We start from the raw sequence: 17,351 nt of genomic DNA, 5'->3' as shown, positions 1-17,351 counted from the left end.
CAAGGCCGATGCCCTCTCTAGGTCCTTAGACTCCCTCGAAGAAGAAGTGTCTCCCCAACCCGTCCTGGATCCCCTGGTCTTTGCCGCTACCCAGCTCCGCACTCCACGATAGGCAAAACCTTTGTACCCTCTACCTTGCGACCTAAATTACTCCGCTGGGCTCACCAATCCAAATTCGCTGGCCATGTGGGTTCCCAGAAAACTCTGGAATTCATCCGACGATCCTATTGGTGGCCCTCTTTACCCAAAGATGTACAGTCCTTTGTTGCCTCATGTCCCGTTTGCGCACAGCATAAGTCCCCTCGACATGCACCCGCAGGAAAACTCCGGCCCCTATCCATTCCGACGCGCCCTTGGTCCCATCTGGCGATGGATTTCGTTACTGATCTCCCAAACTCCAACGGATATACCACCATTTGGGTCATAATTGATCGGTTCTCAAAGATGGCCCATTTTGTGCCACTAAAAGGATTACCTAGTGCTCCTACCCTGGCCCAACTATTCCTCACACATGTGTTCCGTCTGCACGGGCTTCCAGAGGAGATCATCTCCGACCGAGGGGTACAATTTGTAGCTAGGTTTTGGAGAGCCTTATGTTCAGTCCTCCGCATACAGCTCAAGTTTTCAACTGCCTACCACCCGCAAACGAACGGGCAAACAGAGAGGGTAAATCAAGACCTCGAGACATTTCTTCGTCTTTATCTATCCTCTTCCCAGGACAACTGGGCGGAGTTACTTCCCTGGGCGGAGTTCTCCCATAATAACGCTTATCATAGCTCAAGTCAAACCACTCCGTTCCTGGTAGTTTATGGTAGGCACCCCAAAGTACCCGAATTCTCTCAGCTCCCGGCTAGTGACGTTCCAGCAGTCAACACCTCGGTTCGTTTCTTTGCCAACATTTGGAGGAATGTCCACTCGGCTCTCCGCCAGGCCTCCACCAGATATAAGAAATTTGCAGATCAGCACCGATCAGCCGCACCAGTCTACCGTGTAGGCGATCGAGTCTGGCTTTCCACAAGAAACCTCAGACTTAAAGTCCCGACCATGAAGATGGCCCCTAGGTATATAGGCCCCTACACCATCACCAGAGTGATCAACCCTGTAGCGGTCCGCCTAAAGCTCCCGTCCTCATTTAAAGTTTCCGATACCTTTCACGTCTCCCTGCTCAAACCTTTGATTTTGAATCGGTTCCGAAAGATCTCTCCCAAATTAACCTCGCCCAAAGTAGAGAAGGGAGTAGAGTTTGAAATTAAAAGAATTGTTGATGCCCGTCGGGTTCGAGGCAAGCTTCAGTTTTTGGTGGACTGGAGGGGATACGGACCAGAGGAGAGATCATGGGTACCAGCAGTAGATGTCCATGCACCGACCCTGGTGAAGAGTTTTTATCTCAGAAATCCGGCTAAGTGTCCTGTGGCCACTCCTAAAAGGGGGGGTACTGTCACGCGCCGCTGCGGCGCCAGGTCCGGCTCTGTCTACTCACCCCGTCGGGTCCTCCGGTCCTGGCGCCGCGATGGTGCGGGTCTGGGCGGCTCGGGGGTGCAGGCTGGCATGGGGGCTTTCCGGGTCTCGGCGGGTCCGGGCGCTTCGCAGACGCCGGCTCCCGGGACTGGGCGCCGCCATCTTGCCGGGGTCACGTGACCGCAGCGCAGAGGGTGATTTATCCCCTCTCTCACTAGGAGGCTGGTCTAACCTGGCTGGGCTGAGTATAAATCCCAGCAGGCCTTGTACCTCAGTGCTGGTACAACTCAGCAGCAGCAGCATAGCTCTGCTACAGCTCCCAGTGTCTACAGTGTGGTACTGCGCTCTCAGTCTCCCTCTGTGTTCCAGTGTCTCTCCCATCCCAGATCCTGCAGTCCTGTCAGTCCCTGTGTATCCGGTTCCTGACCCAAGTTATATCTTTCCTGGACCCTCCAAGCCAAGTCGGCCATTTCAGTTATATTTATACCTTCCCTGGACCCTCCAAGCCAAGTCGGCCATTTCAGTTATATTTATACCTTCCCTGGACCCTCCAAGCCAAGTCGGCCATTTCAGTTATATTTATACCTTCCCTGGACCCTCCAAGCCAAGTCGGCCATTTCAGTTATATTTATACCTTCCCTGGACCCTCCAAGCCAAGTCGGCCATCTTCCGTTTATTTGCCTTTCCCAGAACCCTCCGAGCCAAAGCGGCTACCTCAGTTTCGTTGTTTCCCGCTACTGAACTTCTCCTAACACCCCGTGGTCTCCACTGACCATCCCGAGCCCAGGCTATTGGGTTCTCCGAGTGAGGGGCCGCGACCTGCTGTCCAGACGCAGCGAAACCCAAACTTCCTTGCGGGGGTCCCTGGAGAAGACCGCTGGGCAGTTAGACTCCGCGCCTTCACTTCGGAGCTTCCGCCTAACCCTTAGCCTGGTATTGATGCAGAGGTCCTATATCCAGCCTGCTAAGTTTCAAGGGCCTCCAATACAGTCCTCCCTGGTCCAAACACCTGAGGTGGGTCCTCAACCTCCGTCGGCCGTGACATTGATGAACTACACATACCAGGATGCTTTGCATTAGTTTTGCTATGTGGCCATGCTGAAACTGATGCAAGGCATTCTGGGATGTGTAGTTCATCAACATATGGAGGGCCGCAATTGCCCAGCCCTGATAGTCTCTTTATCGGCTGCAGTGCTCTCCATCTAGTCTCCTTATCGGCTGCAGTGCTCTCCATCTAGTCTCCTTATCGGCTGCAGTGCTCTCCATCTAGTCTCCTTATCTGGTGCAGTGCTCTCCATCTAGTCTCCTTATCTGGTGCAATGCTCTCCATCTAGTCTCCTTATCTGGTGCAGTGCTCTCCATCTAGTCTCCTTATCGGCTGCAGTGCTCTCCATCTAGTCTCCTTATCTGGTGCAATGCTCTCCATCTAGTCTCCTTATTGGCTGCAGTGCTCTCCATCTAGTCTCCTTATTGGCTGCAGTGCTCTCCATCTAGTCTCCTTATTGGCTGCAGTGCTCTCCATCTAGTCTCCTTATTGGCTGCAGTGCTCTCCATCTAGTCTCCTTATCGGCTGCAGTGCTCTCCATCTAGTCTCCTTATCGGCTGCAGTGCTCTCCATCTAGTCTCCTTATCGGCTGCAGTGCTCTCCATCTAGTCTCCTTATCGGCTGCAGTGCTCTCCATCTAGTCTCCTTATCGGCTGCAGTGCTCTCCATCTAGTCTCCTTATCGGCTGCAGTGCTCTCCATCTAGTCTCCTTATTGGCTGCAGTGCTCTCCATCTAGTCTCCTTATCGGCTGCAGTGCTCTCCATCTAGTCTCCTTATCTGGTGCAATGCTCTCCATCTAGTCTCCTTATCGGCTGCAGTGCTCTCCATCTAGTCTCCTTATTGGCTGCAGTGCTCTCCATCTAGTCTCCTTATCGGCTGCAGTGCTCTCCATCTAGTCTCCTTATCGGGTGCAGTGCTCTCCATCTAGTCTCCTTATCGGCTGCAGTGCTCTCCATCTAGTCTCCTTATCGGCTGCAGTGCTCTCCATCTAGTCTCCTTATTGGCTGCAGTGCTCTCCATCTAGTCTCCTTTTCGGCTGCAGTGCTCTCCATCTAGTCTCCTTATCGGCTGCAGTGCTCTCCATCTAGTCTCCTTTTCGGCTGCAGTGCTCTCCATCTAGTCTCCTTATCGGCTGCAGTGCTCTCCATCTAGTCTCCTTATCGGCTGCAGTGCTCTCCATCTAGTCTCCTTATCGGCTGCAGTGCTCTCCATCTAGTCTCCTTATTGGCTGCAGTGCTCTCCATCTAGTCTCCTTATCGGCTGCAGTGCTCTCCATCTAGTCTCCTTATTGGCTGCAGTGCTCTCCATCTAGTCTCCTTATCGGCTGCAGTGCTCTCCATCTAGTCTCCTTATCGGCTGCAGTGCTCTCCATCTAGTCTCCTTATCGGCTGCAGTGCTCTCCATCTAGTCTCCTTATCGGCTGCAGTGCTCTCCATCTAGTCTCCTTATCGGCTGCAGTGCTCTCCATCTAGTCTCCTTATTGGCTGCAGTGCTCTCCATCTAGTCTCCTTATCGGCTGCAGTGCTCTCCATCTAGTCTCCTTATCGGCTGCAGTGCTCTCCATCTAGTCTCCTTATCGGCTGCAGTGCTCTCCATCTAGTCTCCTTATCGGCTGCAGTGCTCTCCATCTAGTCTCCTTATCGGCTGCAGTGCTCTCCATCTAGTCTCCTTATCGGCTGCAGTGCTCTCCATCTAGTCTCCTTATCGGCTGCAGTGCTCTCCATCTAGTCTCCTTATCGGCTGCAGTGCTCTCCATCTAGTCTCCTTATCGGCTGCAGTGCTCTCCATCTAGTCTCCTTATCTGGTGCAATGCTCTCCATCTAGTCTCCTTATCGGCTGCAGTGCTCTCCATCTAGTCTCCTTATTGGCTGCAGTGCTCTCCATCTAGTCTCCTTATCGGCTGCAGTGCTCTCCATCTAGTCTCCTTATCGGGTGCAGTGCTCTCCATCTAGTCTCCTTATCGGCTGCAGTGCTCTCCATCTAGTCTCCTTATCGGCTGCAGTGCTCTCCATCTAGTCTCCTTATCGGCTGCAGTGCTCTCCATCTAGTCTCCTTTTCGGCTGCAGTGCTCTCCATCTAGTCTCCTTATCGGCTGCAGTGCTCTCCATCTAGTCTCCTTTTCGGCTGCAGTGCTCTCCATCTAGTCTCCTTATCGGCTGCAGTGCTCTCCATCTAGTCTCCTTATCGGCTGCAGTGCTCTCCATCTAGTCTCCTTATCGGCTGCAGTGCTCTCCATCTAGTCTCCTTATCGGCTGCAGTGCTCTCCATCTAGTCTCCTTATCGGCTGCAGTGCTCTCCATCTAGTCTCCTTATTGGCTGCAGTGCTCTCCATCTAGTCTCCTTATCGGCTGCAGTGCTCTCCATCTAGTCTCCTTATCGGCTGCAGTGCTCTCCATCTAGTCTCCTTATCGGCTGCAGTGCTCTCCATCTAGTCTCCTTATCGGCTGCAGTGCTCTCCATCTAGTCTCCTTATCGGCTGCAGTGCTCTCCATCTAGTCTCCTTATTGGCTGCAGTGCTCTCCATCTAGTCTCCTTATCGGCTGCAGTGCTCTCCATCTAGTCTCCTTATTGGCTGCAGTGCTCTCCATCTAGTCTCCTTATCGGCTGCAGTGCTCTCCATCTAGTCTCCTTATCGGCTGCAGTGCTCTCCATCTAGTCTCCTTATTGGCTGCAGTGCTCTCCATCTAGTCTCCTTTTCGGCTGCAGTGCTCTCCATCTAGTCTCCTTATCGGCTGCAGTGCTCTCCATCTAGTCTCCTTATTGGCTGCAGTGCTCTCCATCTAGTCTCCTTATCGGCTGCAGTGCTCTCCATCTAGTCTCCTTATCGGCTGCAGTGCTCTCCATCTAGTCTCCTTATCGGCTGCAGTGCTCTCCATCTAGTCTCCTTATCGGCTGCAGTGCTCTCCATCTAGTCTCCTTATCGGCTGCAGTGCTCTCCATCTAGTCTCCTTATCGGCTGCAGTGCTTGCCCCCATGTCCCTGTCCACATGCCCTTCCCCCATCCCTCTCTGTGTCTTTCTCTTGATACCTTTTCATCTCCATGTAATGTTTGGTCTGGGTGCCTCTCCCCCTCCTCATTATTTGTATGCCTCTGGACTATGGGGGCCCCCTTGTGTGTTCTCCTCATGTGGATTGGCAGAGCCAGTGATGGTGATGGCCAATCACAAGTGCACCTGACAGTACACTGTTTGTTCTGTTCCGTGTCCCACAGATAGGAGATCCTGATCATCCAGGTGCCCTCATTAGAGATTCCTCCTGCACTAAGGGCCCGGCTATACCAGGACAGAAAGCTGTAGTATCATTCCATAGAGACGGTGCCTGCTGGCGATGGTGCTGCAGTGCCAGGTGGAACAGGATTACTTGTCGCACTGCAGTACCAGTTCTCAGCCCGACTTACCATGTTGTAGCTACGGGTAACCATACGCTAGCCCCTCCTACTCTCTATTAGCTCCACCTACAGTACAGTATTACATATCTGCATTAGGTGGGGGAGCCTGGCTGGTATGTGTCAGTAAGGCCGGTATGTGTCAGTAAGGCCGCCATACCACCTGATACCTAGCAGTTCTCAGTACGGGATGTGTGATACCTACTGTATATATGTGGGGGGGGAGCCTGGCTGGTATGTGTCAGTAAGGCCGGTATGTGTCAGTAAGGCTGGTATGTGTCAGTAAGGCCGCCATACCACCTGATACCTAGCAGTGCTCAGTATGGGATGTGTGACACCTAGTGTATATATGTGGGGTGGGGGAGCCTGGCTGGTATGTGTAAGTTAGGCCGGTATGTGTCAGTAAGGCCGCCATACCACCTGATACCTAGCAGTGCTCAGTACGGGATGTGTGATACCTACTGTATATATGTGGGGTGGGGGAGCCTGGCCTGTATGTGTCAGTAAGGCTGGTATGTGTCAGTAAGGCCGGTATGTGTCAGTAAGGCCGCCATACCACTTGATACCTAGCAGTGCTCAGTACGGGATGTGTGATACCTACTGTATATATGTGGGGTGGGGGAACCTGGCTGGTATGTGTCAGTAAGGCTGGTATGTGTCAGTAAGGCCGGTATGTGTCAGTAAGGCCGCCATACCACCTGATACCTAGCAGTGCTCAGTACGGGATGTGTGATACCTACTGTATATATGTGGGGTGGGGGAGCCTGGCTGGTATGTGTCAGTAAGGCTGGTATGTGTCAGTAAGGCCGCCATACCACCTGATACCTAGCAGTGCTCAGTACGGGATGTGTGATACCTACTGTATATATGTGGGGTGGGGAAGCCTGGCTGGTATGTGTCAGTAAGGCCGCCATACCACCTGATACCTAGCTATACGAGCTGTGATACCTACTGTATATATGTGGGGTGGGGAAGCCTGGCTGGTATGTGTCAGTAAGGCCGCCATACCACCTGAAAACTAGCAGTGCTCAGTACGGGATGTGTGATACCTACTGTATATATGTGGGGTGGGGGAGCCTGGCTGGTATGTGTCAGTAAGGCTGGTATGTGTCAGTAAGGCCGCCATACCACCTGATACCTAGCAGTGCTCAGTACGGGATGTGTGATACCTACTGTATATATGTGGGGTGGGGGAGCCTGGCTGGTATGTGTCAGTAAGGCTGGTATGTGTCAGTAAGGCCGCCATACCACCTGATACCTAGCAGTGCTCAGTACGGGATGTGTGATACCTACTGTATATATGTGGGGTGGGGGAGCCTGGCTGGTATGTGTCAGTAAGGCTGGTATGTGTCAGTAAGGCCGCCATACCACCTGATACCTAGCAGTGCTCAGTACGGGATGTGTGATACCTACTGTATATATGTGGGGTGGGGAAGCCTGGCTGGTATGTGTCAGTAAGGCCGCCATACCACCTGAAAACTAGCAGTGCTCAGTACGGGATGTGTGATACCTACTGTATATATGTGGGGTGGTGGAGCCTGGCCGGTATGTGTCAGTAAGTCCGCCATACCACCTGATACCTAGCTATACGAGCTGTGATACCTACTGTATATACGTGGAGTGGGAGAGACTGGCCGGTATGTGTCAGTAAGGATGGTATGTGTCAGTAAGGATGGTATATGTCAGTAAGGTCGTCATGTACTAAGGTCAGTGGGTCATCCTATGTGTTGACACAGAGAAGTCAGGAATGCAGGTCATCCAGATTCCACAGGCTGAGAGCATTCCTCATTCTGGACATACAAGTTGTGCTGCTTCTGTATCAGCAATCAGATCTAGGTACAACACGTGACACGACGCATGGCAATAGATTAAGCAGGTATCATTGTCTCTGCAGCTCTATCCTGATACAGTGGTGTGTGGTGGATGTAATATGCTCGGATACAGCGGTGTGTGGTGGATGTAATGCCCTCGGATACAGCGGTGTGTGACGGATGTAATATGCTCGGATACAGCGGTGTTTGACGGATGTAATATGCTCGGATACAGCGGTGTGTGGCGGATATAATTCGCTCGGATACAGCGGGGTGTGGCGGATGTAATGTGCTCGGATACAGCGGTGTGTGGCGGATGTAATACGCTCGGATACAGCGGTGTGTGGCGGATGTAATGCGCTCGGATACAGCGGGGTGTGGCGGATGTAATGTGCTCAGATACAGCGGTGTATCGTGGATGTAATATGCTCGGATACAGCGGTGTGTGGCGGATGTAATGCGCTCGGATACAGCGGTGTGTGGCGGATGTAATGCGCTTGGATACAGCGGTGTGTGGTGTACGTAATGCGCTCGGATACAGCGGTGTGTGGCGGACGTAATGCCCTCGGATACAGCGGGGTGTGGCGGATGTAATATGCTCGGATACAGCGGTGTGTGGCGGATGTAATGCCCTCGGATACAGCGGTGTGTGGCGGATGTAATGCGCTCGGATACAGCGGTGTGTGGCGGATGTAATATGCTTGGATACAGCGGTGTATCGTGGATGTAATATGCTCGGATACAGCGGTGTATCGTGGATGTAATGCCCTCGGATACAGCGGTGTGTGGCGGATGTAATGCGCTCGGATACAGCGGTGTGTGGCGGATGTAATGCGCTCGGATACAGCGGTGTGTGGCGGATGTAATGCGCTCGGATACAGCGGTGTGTGGCGGATGTAATGCGCTCGGATACAGCGGTGTGTGGCGGATGTAATGCGCTCGGATACAGCGGGGTGTGGCGGATGTAATATGCTCGGATACAGCGGTGTGTGGCGGATGTAATGCCCTCGGATACATCGGTGTGTGGCGGATGTAATGTGCTCGGATACAGCTGTGTGTGGTGGATGTAATGCGCTCGGATACAGCGGTGTGTGGCGGATGTAATGCCCTCGGATACATCGGTGTGTGGTGGATGTAATGTGCTCGGATACAGCGGTGTGTGGCGGATGTAATGCGCTCGGATACAGCGGTGTGTGGCGGACGCTCAGAGATGGCCTGGACATGTCATATTACATGGTTGTATAATCCGTTCAATTATTAAATGATGCGTACGGGTAGTAGTACACATGCACAACGCCATGTGGCTCTGTGATGAGGTCATGTATACTGTGTGATGTCATAGGATAATGTCAGGCATACATGATGTCAAGCATATGGTATAATGTCCCAGGATGTCAAGCATACAGTATGATGTCACATTGGATAATGTCAGGTATATGTCACCTATGACATCACAAAATACACATGACATCTATAAATGGCAATATCCTGTGTGACATCACATATGCCTGACATTATCCTATGACATCACACGGTATGCCTGACATCCTATGACATCACAATATATGCGTGACGTCATAGGATGTCAGGCATACCGTGTGATGTCATAGGATAATGTCAGGCATACATGTCACCCATGCAGTCTGATGCCAAAGAATAATGTCTGACATATGTGATGTCACCAGGGCTGTGGAGTCGGTAGATAAATGGTCCGAATTCGACCCCGACTCCGACTCCTCATACGGCTGACACGACTCCTCGACTCCGACTCCTCTGTATTAATATGCAAATGTATTTGATACATTCCTTGAAGGAAAGAAAGGCAACATACATATTATTACTACAGAAACTAGAGGCTGGGAAGCCAACAGTCTACTGTATTGAACAGTTTAAGCAAAGGACAAACACAATGTTTGTCCGCTGGTTTGCTTGCTCGTCACCGTTCAATTCACGGACACAAGGAACGATTTCTTTACCGAATCGTTACTGGCGATGAAAAATGGTGCCTGTACATCAATATGAACCAGCGTAAGGAATGGCTTAGCCAAGGTAAACAAACGACCCCGCGCATGAAACAAGATCTTCATCCGCGTAAAAAGATGTTGTGCGTATGGTGGGAGAGCTCGGTTGAATTAATTTTTTGAGTCTACACCAGGTGATTTCTACCAACGAGGTATTGAAAACCTTATTGAACGTTGGAAATAAGTTGTAAACTACAAGGGAGAATACATTTATAAGTATTGGTGCTCCGAATTGTGCGTTGCGTGCCATATAGTGAAGCACATGAAAAGCATGCTTTTTTATGGTCACTTAACGTGTTCGTTTTGTGGTTACGTGAGGCACTGCATGCATTGGTCTTTATTCTTACAGTAGAGAAGTCATTAATTATAATTTTGAAGTCGGAGCATTGTTTGCCGACTCCGAATACTCGAAATTTGCTCCGACTCTTCGACTCCAACTCCGACTCCACAGCCCTGGATGTCACACAGGATAATGCCACGCGTACGTGATGTCATGCATTTATTGTGATGTCATAGGATGTCAGGCATACAGAGTGATTTTACAGGATAATGTCAGGCATATGTGATGTCACACAGGATATTGCCATTCATAGATGTCATGCGTATTTTGTGATGTCATAGGTGGTCAGGCATATAATGTGATGTCACAGGATAATGTCAGATATACGTGATGTCCCAGGATAATGTCAGGCATACATGATGTCACAGAATAAGGTCAGGTATACGTGATTCCACATGATTATTAGTGTTCATTCTAGCACCCGCCATCTTTGAAAACCCATGCAGTTCTTGTTCCTTGCCTGGGGTGTCGCTGTCTGCTGTGGTGGTGGTGTAAGGTTTATGTGATGCCACAGGATAACGTCAGGCATATGTGATGTCATGCCTATATTGTGATGTCATAGGATGTCAGGCATACAGTGTGTTGTCACAGGATAATGTCCGGTATACTTGATGCCACATGATGATGTCAGGTTTATGTGATGCAACAGGATAATTTCCGGCATACGTGATGTCATGCCTATATTGTGATGTCATAGGATGTCAGGCATACAGTGTGATGACACAGGATAATGTCAGGCATATGTGATATCACACAGGATAATGCCACACATACGTGATGTCAGGCATACAGTGTGATGTCACAGGATAATGTCAGACATATGTGATATCACACAGGATAATGCACGCATATGTGATGTCATGCCTATATTGTGATGTCATAGGATGTCAGGCATACAGTGTGATGTCACAGGATAATGGCAGGCAAATGTGATATCACACAGGATAATGCCGTGTGATGTCATGCCTATATTGTGATGCCACATGATTATATCAGGCATACAGTGTGATGTCATAGGATGTCAGGCATACAGGATAATGTCAGGTATGTGATACCACACAGGATAATGCACGCATACGTGATGTCATGCCTATATTGTGATGCCACATGATTATGTCAGGCATATGTGTCACACACACCTGATGATGTCACAAATAGACAATGATGTACACATACAGGAATAACCTGACTCACTTGGTCTTACGTCTCTCCTTGTCATCATAGATACTGTTAAGATTGATGGAGACCTGGCCCAGGAACTTATCCAGGCCCACCAGGGAACGGTGCATGACGGTCAGCTGCAGCTGGTACTGCTCTGGGCTGTCCTGGACCAGCAAGCCCGGCAGCTCAAACGACGCTTCCTCCTTCCACACTGGGCTGAGGCTCTTCTCCACCACCGAGGTGGAGTACTTCTCCTTCCCCAGCTGGATGATGGTGTAGGTATCATTGGTGCCGTGTTTCCCTTTCGGGTGGAGGTCCCGGGCCTGTAACACTGTAACCTGGACATGAGTGGGATGCCACTTCTGTGCCACCTCTTCCAGCATGGCTGACGCTGTCCTCAGGAGCCCGGTCCCCCCCCAGCTCACCCCTGTGTGCGGCAGAGGATGGGGGAGGCTGGACCAGTCAGGGCATCTGCAGCATTGTCATTCTCCTGCCTGGGAAGGGGCTGCAGCAGCTGATGTCTCGGGTGACTTCTGTCGCAGGCTCTGCATCTCACTTCCTGGCTACAGCACTGTCATAGATACAAGCTGAGCCTGGATTGGGTTTTCCAGGCTGCTCCCAGGAAAGGCATCTGCCTCTTCATTGGCCGGCTGTGATTCCTGCTGCCTGTGTTCCAGGCTGTCACTCACTCCCTGGCCTCTGTGACCTCCTACAGCAGACGGCAATGCCGGGTACAATGGGATTCTCCCTATTTCCCAGTATATACACAGTGCGCTGTCCGTTCCCCTGCATGGCAGAGCTGCAGGAATCCTTGTCTGGTGTATATGGCAGTAGCATTTAAGGTACTCTTTACCTAGCACGGCGCCCGCGATTACAATCGCGGGCGTCGGGGGTAAAAAATCGCGGGCATCGCGGGTAAATCAAAAACGGGTGCGACGCGATGCCCGCGATTTTCCCATAGGGATCAATGTTAAAAGTCAGATTGGTCGCGATTTTAGCGTTAATTGGCTCAATGCCCGCGATTTTTACATAGGAATCAATGTTAAATGGGCCACAGAGCCCTAATAGTCCCCCTGAAGTGTGAAATGGCCCCCACAATTTTTAACGCCACCCCACGATCAACGTGAACCCGAAGCGTGGCGAGCGCAGCGAGCCCGCGAGGGGCGGCGGTACGCGTCCTCCGACCTTTTCATACCCCCACTATCCACGTCGGCGTGGAGTTGAGAATAGAATAGTGTGGCGAGCGCAGCGAGCCACCGAGCCCGAAGCGTGGCGAGGGGACGCGGATACCTTCACAGTTATACGCGTCCCCTCACGGGCTTCACAGGTGTCCGTGGCGACGCGGACACCTGTGAAGCCCGCGAGGGGACGCGTTTACCTGTGAAGGTATCCGCGTCCCCTCGCCACGCTTCGGGCTCGCTGCGCTCGCCACACTATTCTATTCTCAACTCCACGCCGACGTGGATAGTGGGGGTATGAAAAGGTCGGAGGACGCGTACCGCCGCCCCTCGCGGGCTCGCTGCGCTCGCCACGCTTCGGGTTCACGTTGATCGTGGGGTGGCGTTAAAAATTGTGGGGGCCATTTCACACTTCAGGGGGACTATTAGGGCTCTGTGGCCCATTTAACATTGATTCCTATGTAAAAATCGCGGGCATTGAGCCAATTAACGCTAAAATCGCGACCAATCTGACTTTTAACATTGATCCCTATGGGAAAATCGCGGGCATCGCATCGCACCCGTTTTTTAGTGCATGCGATGGTCGCGATGGGTGCCGTGCTAGGTAAAGAGTACCGCATTTAATGCATAAAGAACTACATGCTAGCTGTGTACGGTGACCATAATGGTGACAGCGAGGTATGCCGCCATTGCAGTGTTGACCGCGACTGTTGGCATCAAGGTTGCTAATAAGAAGCCCATAGTGCCCCGAGGACCCTGTAATGTATATTACCCATCTGGGGAAAGCAGCTAGGGTTAGTACGGCCTTGTTACCGGCTGGTGCTGTCAGGTCATCTCCGAGACCGCTATATGGGGCTGGATGGACTGGTTGTACTGACATACAGCATATTCTGCAGTACCCATAGCTAGTGTCACACAGCACCCAGGGCCTGCCCTCTAAAGCTATTATCCAGTGCTAATGCAAGTGTCCACCTGTCTGTGCATGTACAGTATGGGCCAGTGTCCTGTCTGTGCCAGCGTCCATCTGTCTGTGCCAGCGTCCACCTGTCTGCATGTACAGTATGGGCCAGTGCCCTGTCTGTGCATGTACAATATGGGCCAGTGTCCTGTCTGTGCCAGTGTCCACCTGTCTGTGCATGTACAGTATGGGCCAGTGCCCTGTCTGCCAGCGTCCTTCTGTCTGTGCATGTACAGTATGGGCCAGTGTCCTGTCTGTGCCAGCGTCCACCTGTCTGCATGTACAGTATGGGCCAGTGCCCTGTCTGTGCATGTACAGTATGGGCCAGTGCCCTGTCTGTGCCAGCGTCCATCTGTCTGTGCATGTACAGTATGGGCCAGTGTCCTGTCTGTGCCAGCGTCCACCTGTCTGTGCATGTACAGTATGGACCAGTGCCCTGTCTGTGCATGTACAGTATGGGCCAGTGTCCTGTCTGTGCCAGTGTCCACCTGTCTGTGCATGTACAGTATGGGCCAGTGTCCTGTCTGTGCCAGCGTCCATCTGTCTGTGCATGTACAGTATGGGCCAGTGTCCTGTCTGTGCCAGCGTCCACCTGTCTGTGAATGTACAGTATGGGCCAGTGTCCTGTCTGTGCCAGCGTCCACCTGTCTGTGCATGTACAGTATGGGCCAGTGCCCTGTCTGTGCCAGCGTCCATCTGTGTGCATGTACTGTATGGGCCAGTGTCCTGTCTGTGCCAGCGTCCATGTGTCTGTGCATGTACAGTATGGGCCAGTGTCCTGTCTGTGCCAGCGTCCATCTGTCTGTGCATGTACAGTATGGGCCAGTGTCCTGTCTGTGCCAGCGTCCATCTGTCTGTGCATGTACAGTATGGGCCAGTGTCCTGTCTGTGCCAGCGTCCATCTGTCTGTGCATGTACAGTATGGGCCAGTGTCCTGTCTGTGCCAGCGTCCATCTGTCTGTGCATGTACAGTATGGGCCAGTGTCCTGTCTGTGCCAGCGTCCATCTGTCTGTGCATGTACAGTATGGGTCAGTGTCCTGTCTGTGCCAGCGTCCATCTGTCTGTGCATGTACAGTATGGGCCAGTGTCCTGTCTGTGCCAGCGTCCATCTGTCTGTGCATGTACAGTATGGGCCAGTGTCCTGTCTGTGCCAGCGTCCATCTGTCTGTGCATGTACAGTATGGGCCAGTGTCCTGTCTGTGCCAGCGTCCATCTGTCTGTGCATGTACAGTATGGGCCAGTGTCCTGTCTGTGCCAGCGTCCATGTGTCTGTGCATGTACAGTATGGGCCAGTGTCCTGTTTGTGCCAGCGTCCATGTGTCTGTGCATGTACAGTATGGGCCAGTGTCCTGTCTGTGCCAGCGTCCATCTGTCTGTGCATGTACAGTATGGGCCAGTGTCCTGTCTGTGCCAGCGTCCACCTGTCTGTGAATGTACAGTATGGGCCAGTGCCCTGTCTGTGCCAGCGTCCATCTGTCTGTGCCAGCGTCCATCTGTCTGTGCCAACGTCCATCTGTCTGTGCATGTACAGTATGGGCCAGTGTCCTGACTGTGCCAGCGTCCATCTGTCTGTGCATGTACAGTATGGGCCAGTGCCCTGTCTGTGCCAGCGTCCATCTGTCTGTGCATGTACAGTATGGGCCAGTGCCCTGTCTGTGCCAGCGTCCATCTGTCTGTGCATGTACAGTATGGGCCAGTGCCCTGTCTGTGCCAGCGTCCACCTGTCTGTGAATGTACAGTATGGGCCAGTGCCCTGTCTGTGCCAGCGTCCATCTGTCTGTGCATGTACAGTATGGGCCAGTGTCCTGTCTGTGCCAACGTCCACCTGTCTGCATGTACAGTATGGGCCAGTGTCCTGTCTGTGCCAGTGTCCACCTGTCTGTGCATGTACAGTATGGGCCAGTGCCCTGTCTGCCAGCGTCCTTCTGTCTGCATGTACAGTATGGGCCAGTGTCCTGTCTGTGCCAGCGTCCACCTGTCTGCATGTACAGTATGGGCCAGCGTCCATCTGTCTGTGCATGTACAGTATGGGCCAGTGCCCTGTCTGTGCCAGCGTCCATCTGTCTGTGCATGTACAGTATGGGCCAGTGTCCTGTCTGTGCCAGTGTCCATCTGTCTGTGCATGTACAGTATGGGCCAGTGTCCTGTCTGATCCAGTGTCCATCTGTCTGCATGTACAGTATGGGCCAGTGCCCTGTCTGTGCATGTACAGTATGGGCCAGTGCCCTGTCTGTGCCAGCGTCCATCTGTCTACGCATGTACAGTATGGGCCAGTGTCCTGACTGTGCCAGCGTCCATCTATCTGTGCATGTACAGTATGGGCCAGTGTCCTGTCTGTGCCAGCGTCCATCGGGTGCTGGACGGCTCCCCGACAGTCTGGATTCCGACAGTCATTCCTCCGACGTCGGAATCCCGACTGCTCCCTCGTGGGGGTCCACGACCCCTATAAAGGGAGAATAAAATAGGTGGCGAGCACAGCTCGCCACCGTGCCCGCAGCGTGTCGAGCCCGCAAGGGGCTTCATTGCGCTCCCCACGCTGTGCAGTCGGGATTCCGACGTCTGAGTAATGACTGTCGGAATCCCGACTGTCGGGTAATTATACCACACCTCGTCCATCTGTCTGTGCATGTACAGTATGGGCCAGTGTCCTGTCTGTGCATGTACAGTATGGGCCAGTGTCCTGTCTGTGCCAGCGTCCATCTGTCTGTGCATGTACAGTATGGGCCAGTGTCCTGTCTGTGCATGTACAGTATGGGCCAGTGTCCTGTCTGTGCCAGCGTCCATCTGTCTGTGCATGTACAGTATGGGCCAGCGTCCACCTGTCTGTGCATGTACAGTATGGGCCAGTGTCCTGTCTGTGCATGTACAGTATGGGCCAGTGTCCTGTCTGTGCATGTACAGTATGGGCCAGTGTCCTGTCTGTACATGTACAGTATGGGCCAGTGTCCTGTCTGTGCCAGCGTCCATCTGTCTGTGCATGTACAGTATGGGCCAGTGTCCATCTGTCTGTGCATGTACAGTATGGGCCAGTGTCCTTCTGTGCATGTACAGTATGGGCCAGTGTCCTTCTGTGCATGTACAGTATCGGCCAGTGTCCTGTCTGTGCCAGCATCCATCTGTCTGTGCATGTACAATATGGGCCAGTGTCCTTTCTGTGCATGTACATTATGGGCCAGTGCCCTGTCTTTGCCAGTGTCCATCTGTCTGTGCATGTTCAGTATGGGCCAGTGCCTGTCTGCCAGCGTCCATCTGTCTGTGCATGTACAGTATGGGCCAGTGTCCATCTGTCTGTGCATGTACAGTATGGGCCAGTGTCCTGTCTGTGCCAGCGTCCATCTGTCTGTGCATGTACAGTATGGGCCAGTGTCCTGTCTGTGCCAGCGTCCATGTGTCTGTGCATGTACAGTATGGGCCAGTGTCCTGTCTGTGCCAGCGTCCATCTGTCTGTGCATGTACAGTATGGGCCAGTGTCCTGTCTGTGCCAGCGTCCATCTGTCTGTGCATGTACAGTATGGGCCAGTGTCCTGTCTGTGCCAGCGTCCATCTGTCTGTGTATGTACAGTATGGGCCAGCGTCCTGTCTGTGCCAGCGTCCATCTGTCTGTGCATGTACAGAATGGGCCAGTGTCCTGTCTGTGCCAGCGTCCATCTGTCTGTGCATGTACAGAATGGGCCAGCGTCCTGTCTGTGCCAGCGTCCATCTGTCTGTGCATGTATAGTATGGGCCAGTGTCCTGTCTGTGCCAGCGTCCATCTGTCTGTGCATGTACAGTATGGGCCAGTGTCCTGTCTGTGCCAGCGTCCATCTGTCTGTGCATGTACAGTATGGGCCAGTGTCCTGTCTGTGCCAGCGTCCATCTGTCTGTGCATGTACAGTATGGGCCAGCGTCCTGTCTGTGCCAGCGTCCATCTGTCTGTGCATGTACAGAATGGGCCAGTGTCCTGTCTGTGCCAGCGTCCATCTGTCTGTGCATGTACAGAATGGGCCAGCGTC

General features: G+C 52.5%; 1 protein-coding gene across 2 annotated transcripts in view; it reads right to left on the bottom strand.

The window, feature by feature from the left end:
* RAB11FIP2 (RAB11 family interacting protein 2) overlaps positions 1–11,809 on the bottom strand; it is a 70,050-nt gene extending 58,241 nt beyond the window's left edge. The window contains exon 1 of one of the 2 annotated variants that reach the window (XM_083149939.1): positions 11,256–11,809. In XM_083149939.1, coding sequence (XP_083006065.1) covers positions 11,256–11,605 — 350 coding nt within the window. In that variant the 5' untranslated portion in view covers positions 11,606–11,809. The remainder of the gene's footprint in view (positions 1–11,255) is intronic. The other variant, XM_083149938.1, reaches the window with a different exon arrangement.
* Positions 11,810–17,351: the final 5,542 nt, after the last annotated feature.

The sequence above is a fragment of the Crinia signifera genome, chromosome 6, assembly GCF_055691185.1.
Source record: "Crinia signifera chromosome 6, ASM5569118v1, whole genome shotgun sequence".
Classification (NCBI taxonomy): Eukaryota; Metazoa; Chordata; class Amphibia; order Anura; family Myobatrachidae; genus Crinia; species Crinia signifera.
The sequence above is the reverse complement of the archived record's forward strand: the minus strand, read 5'-3'. Positions and strand labels throughout refer to the sequence as shown.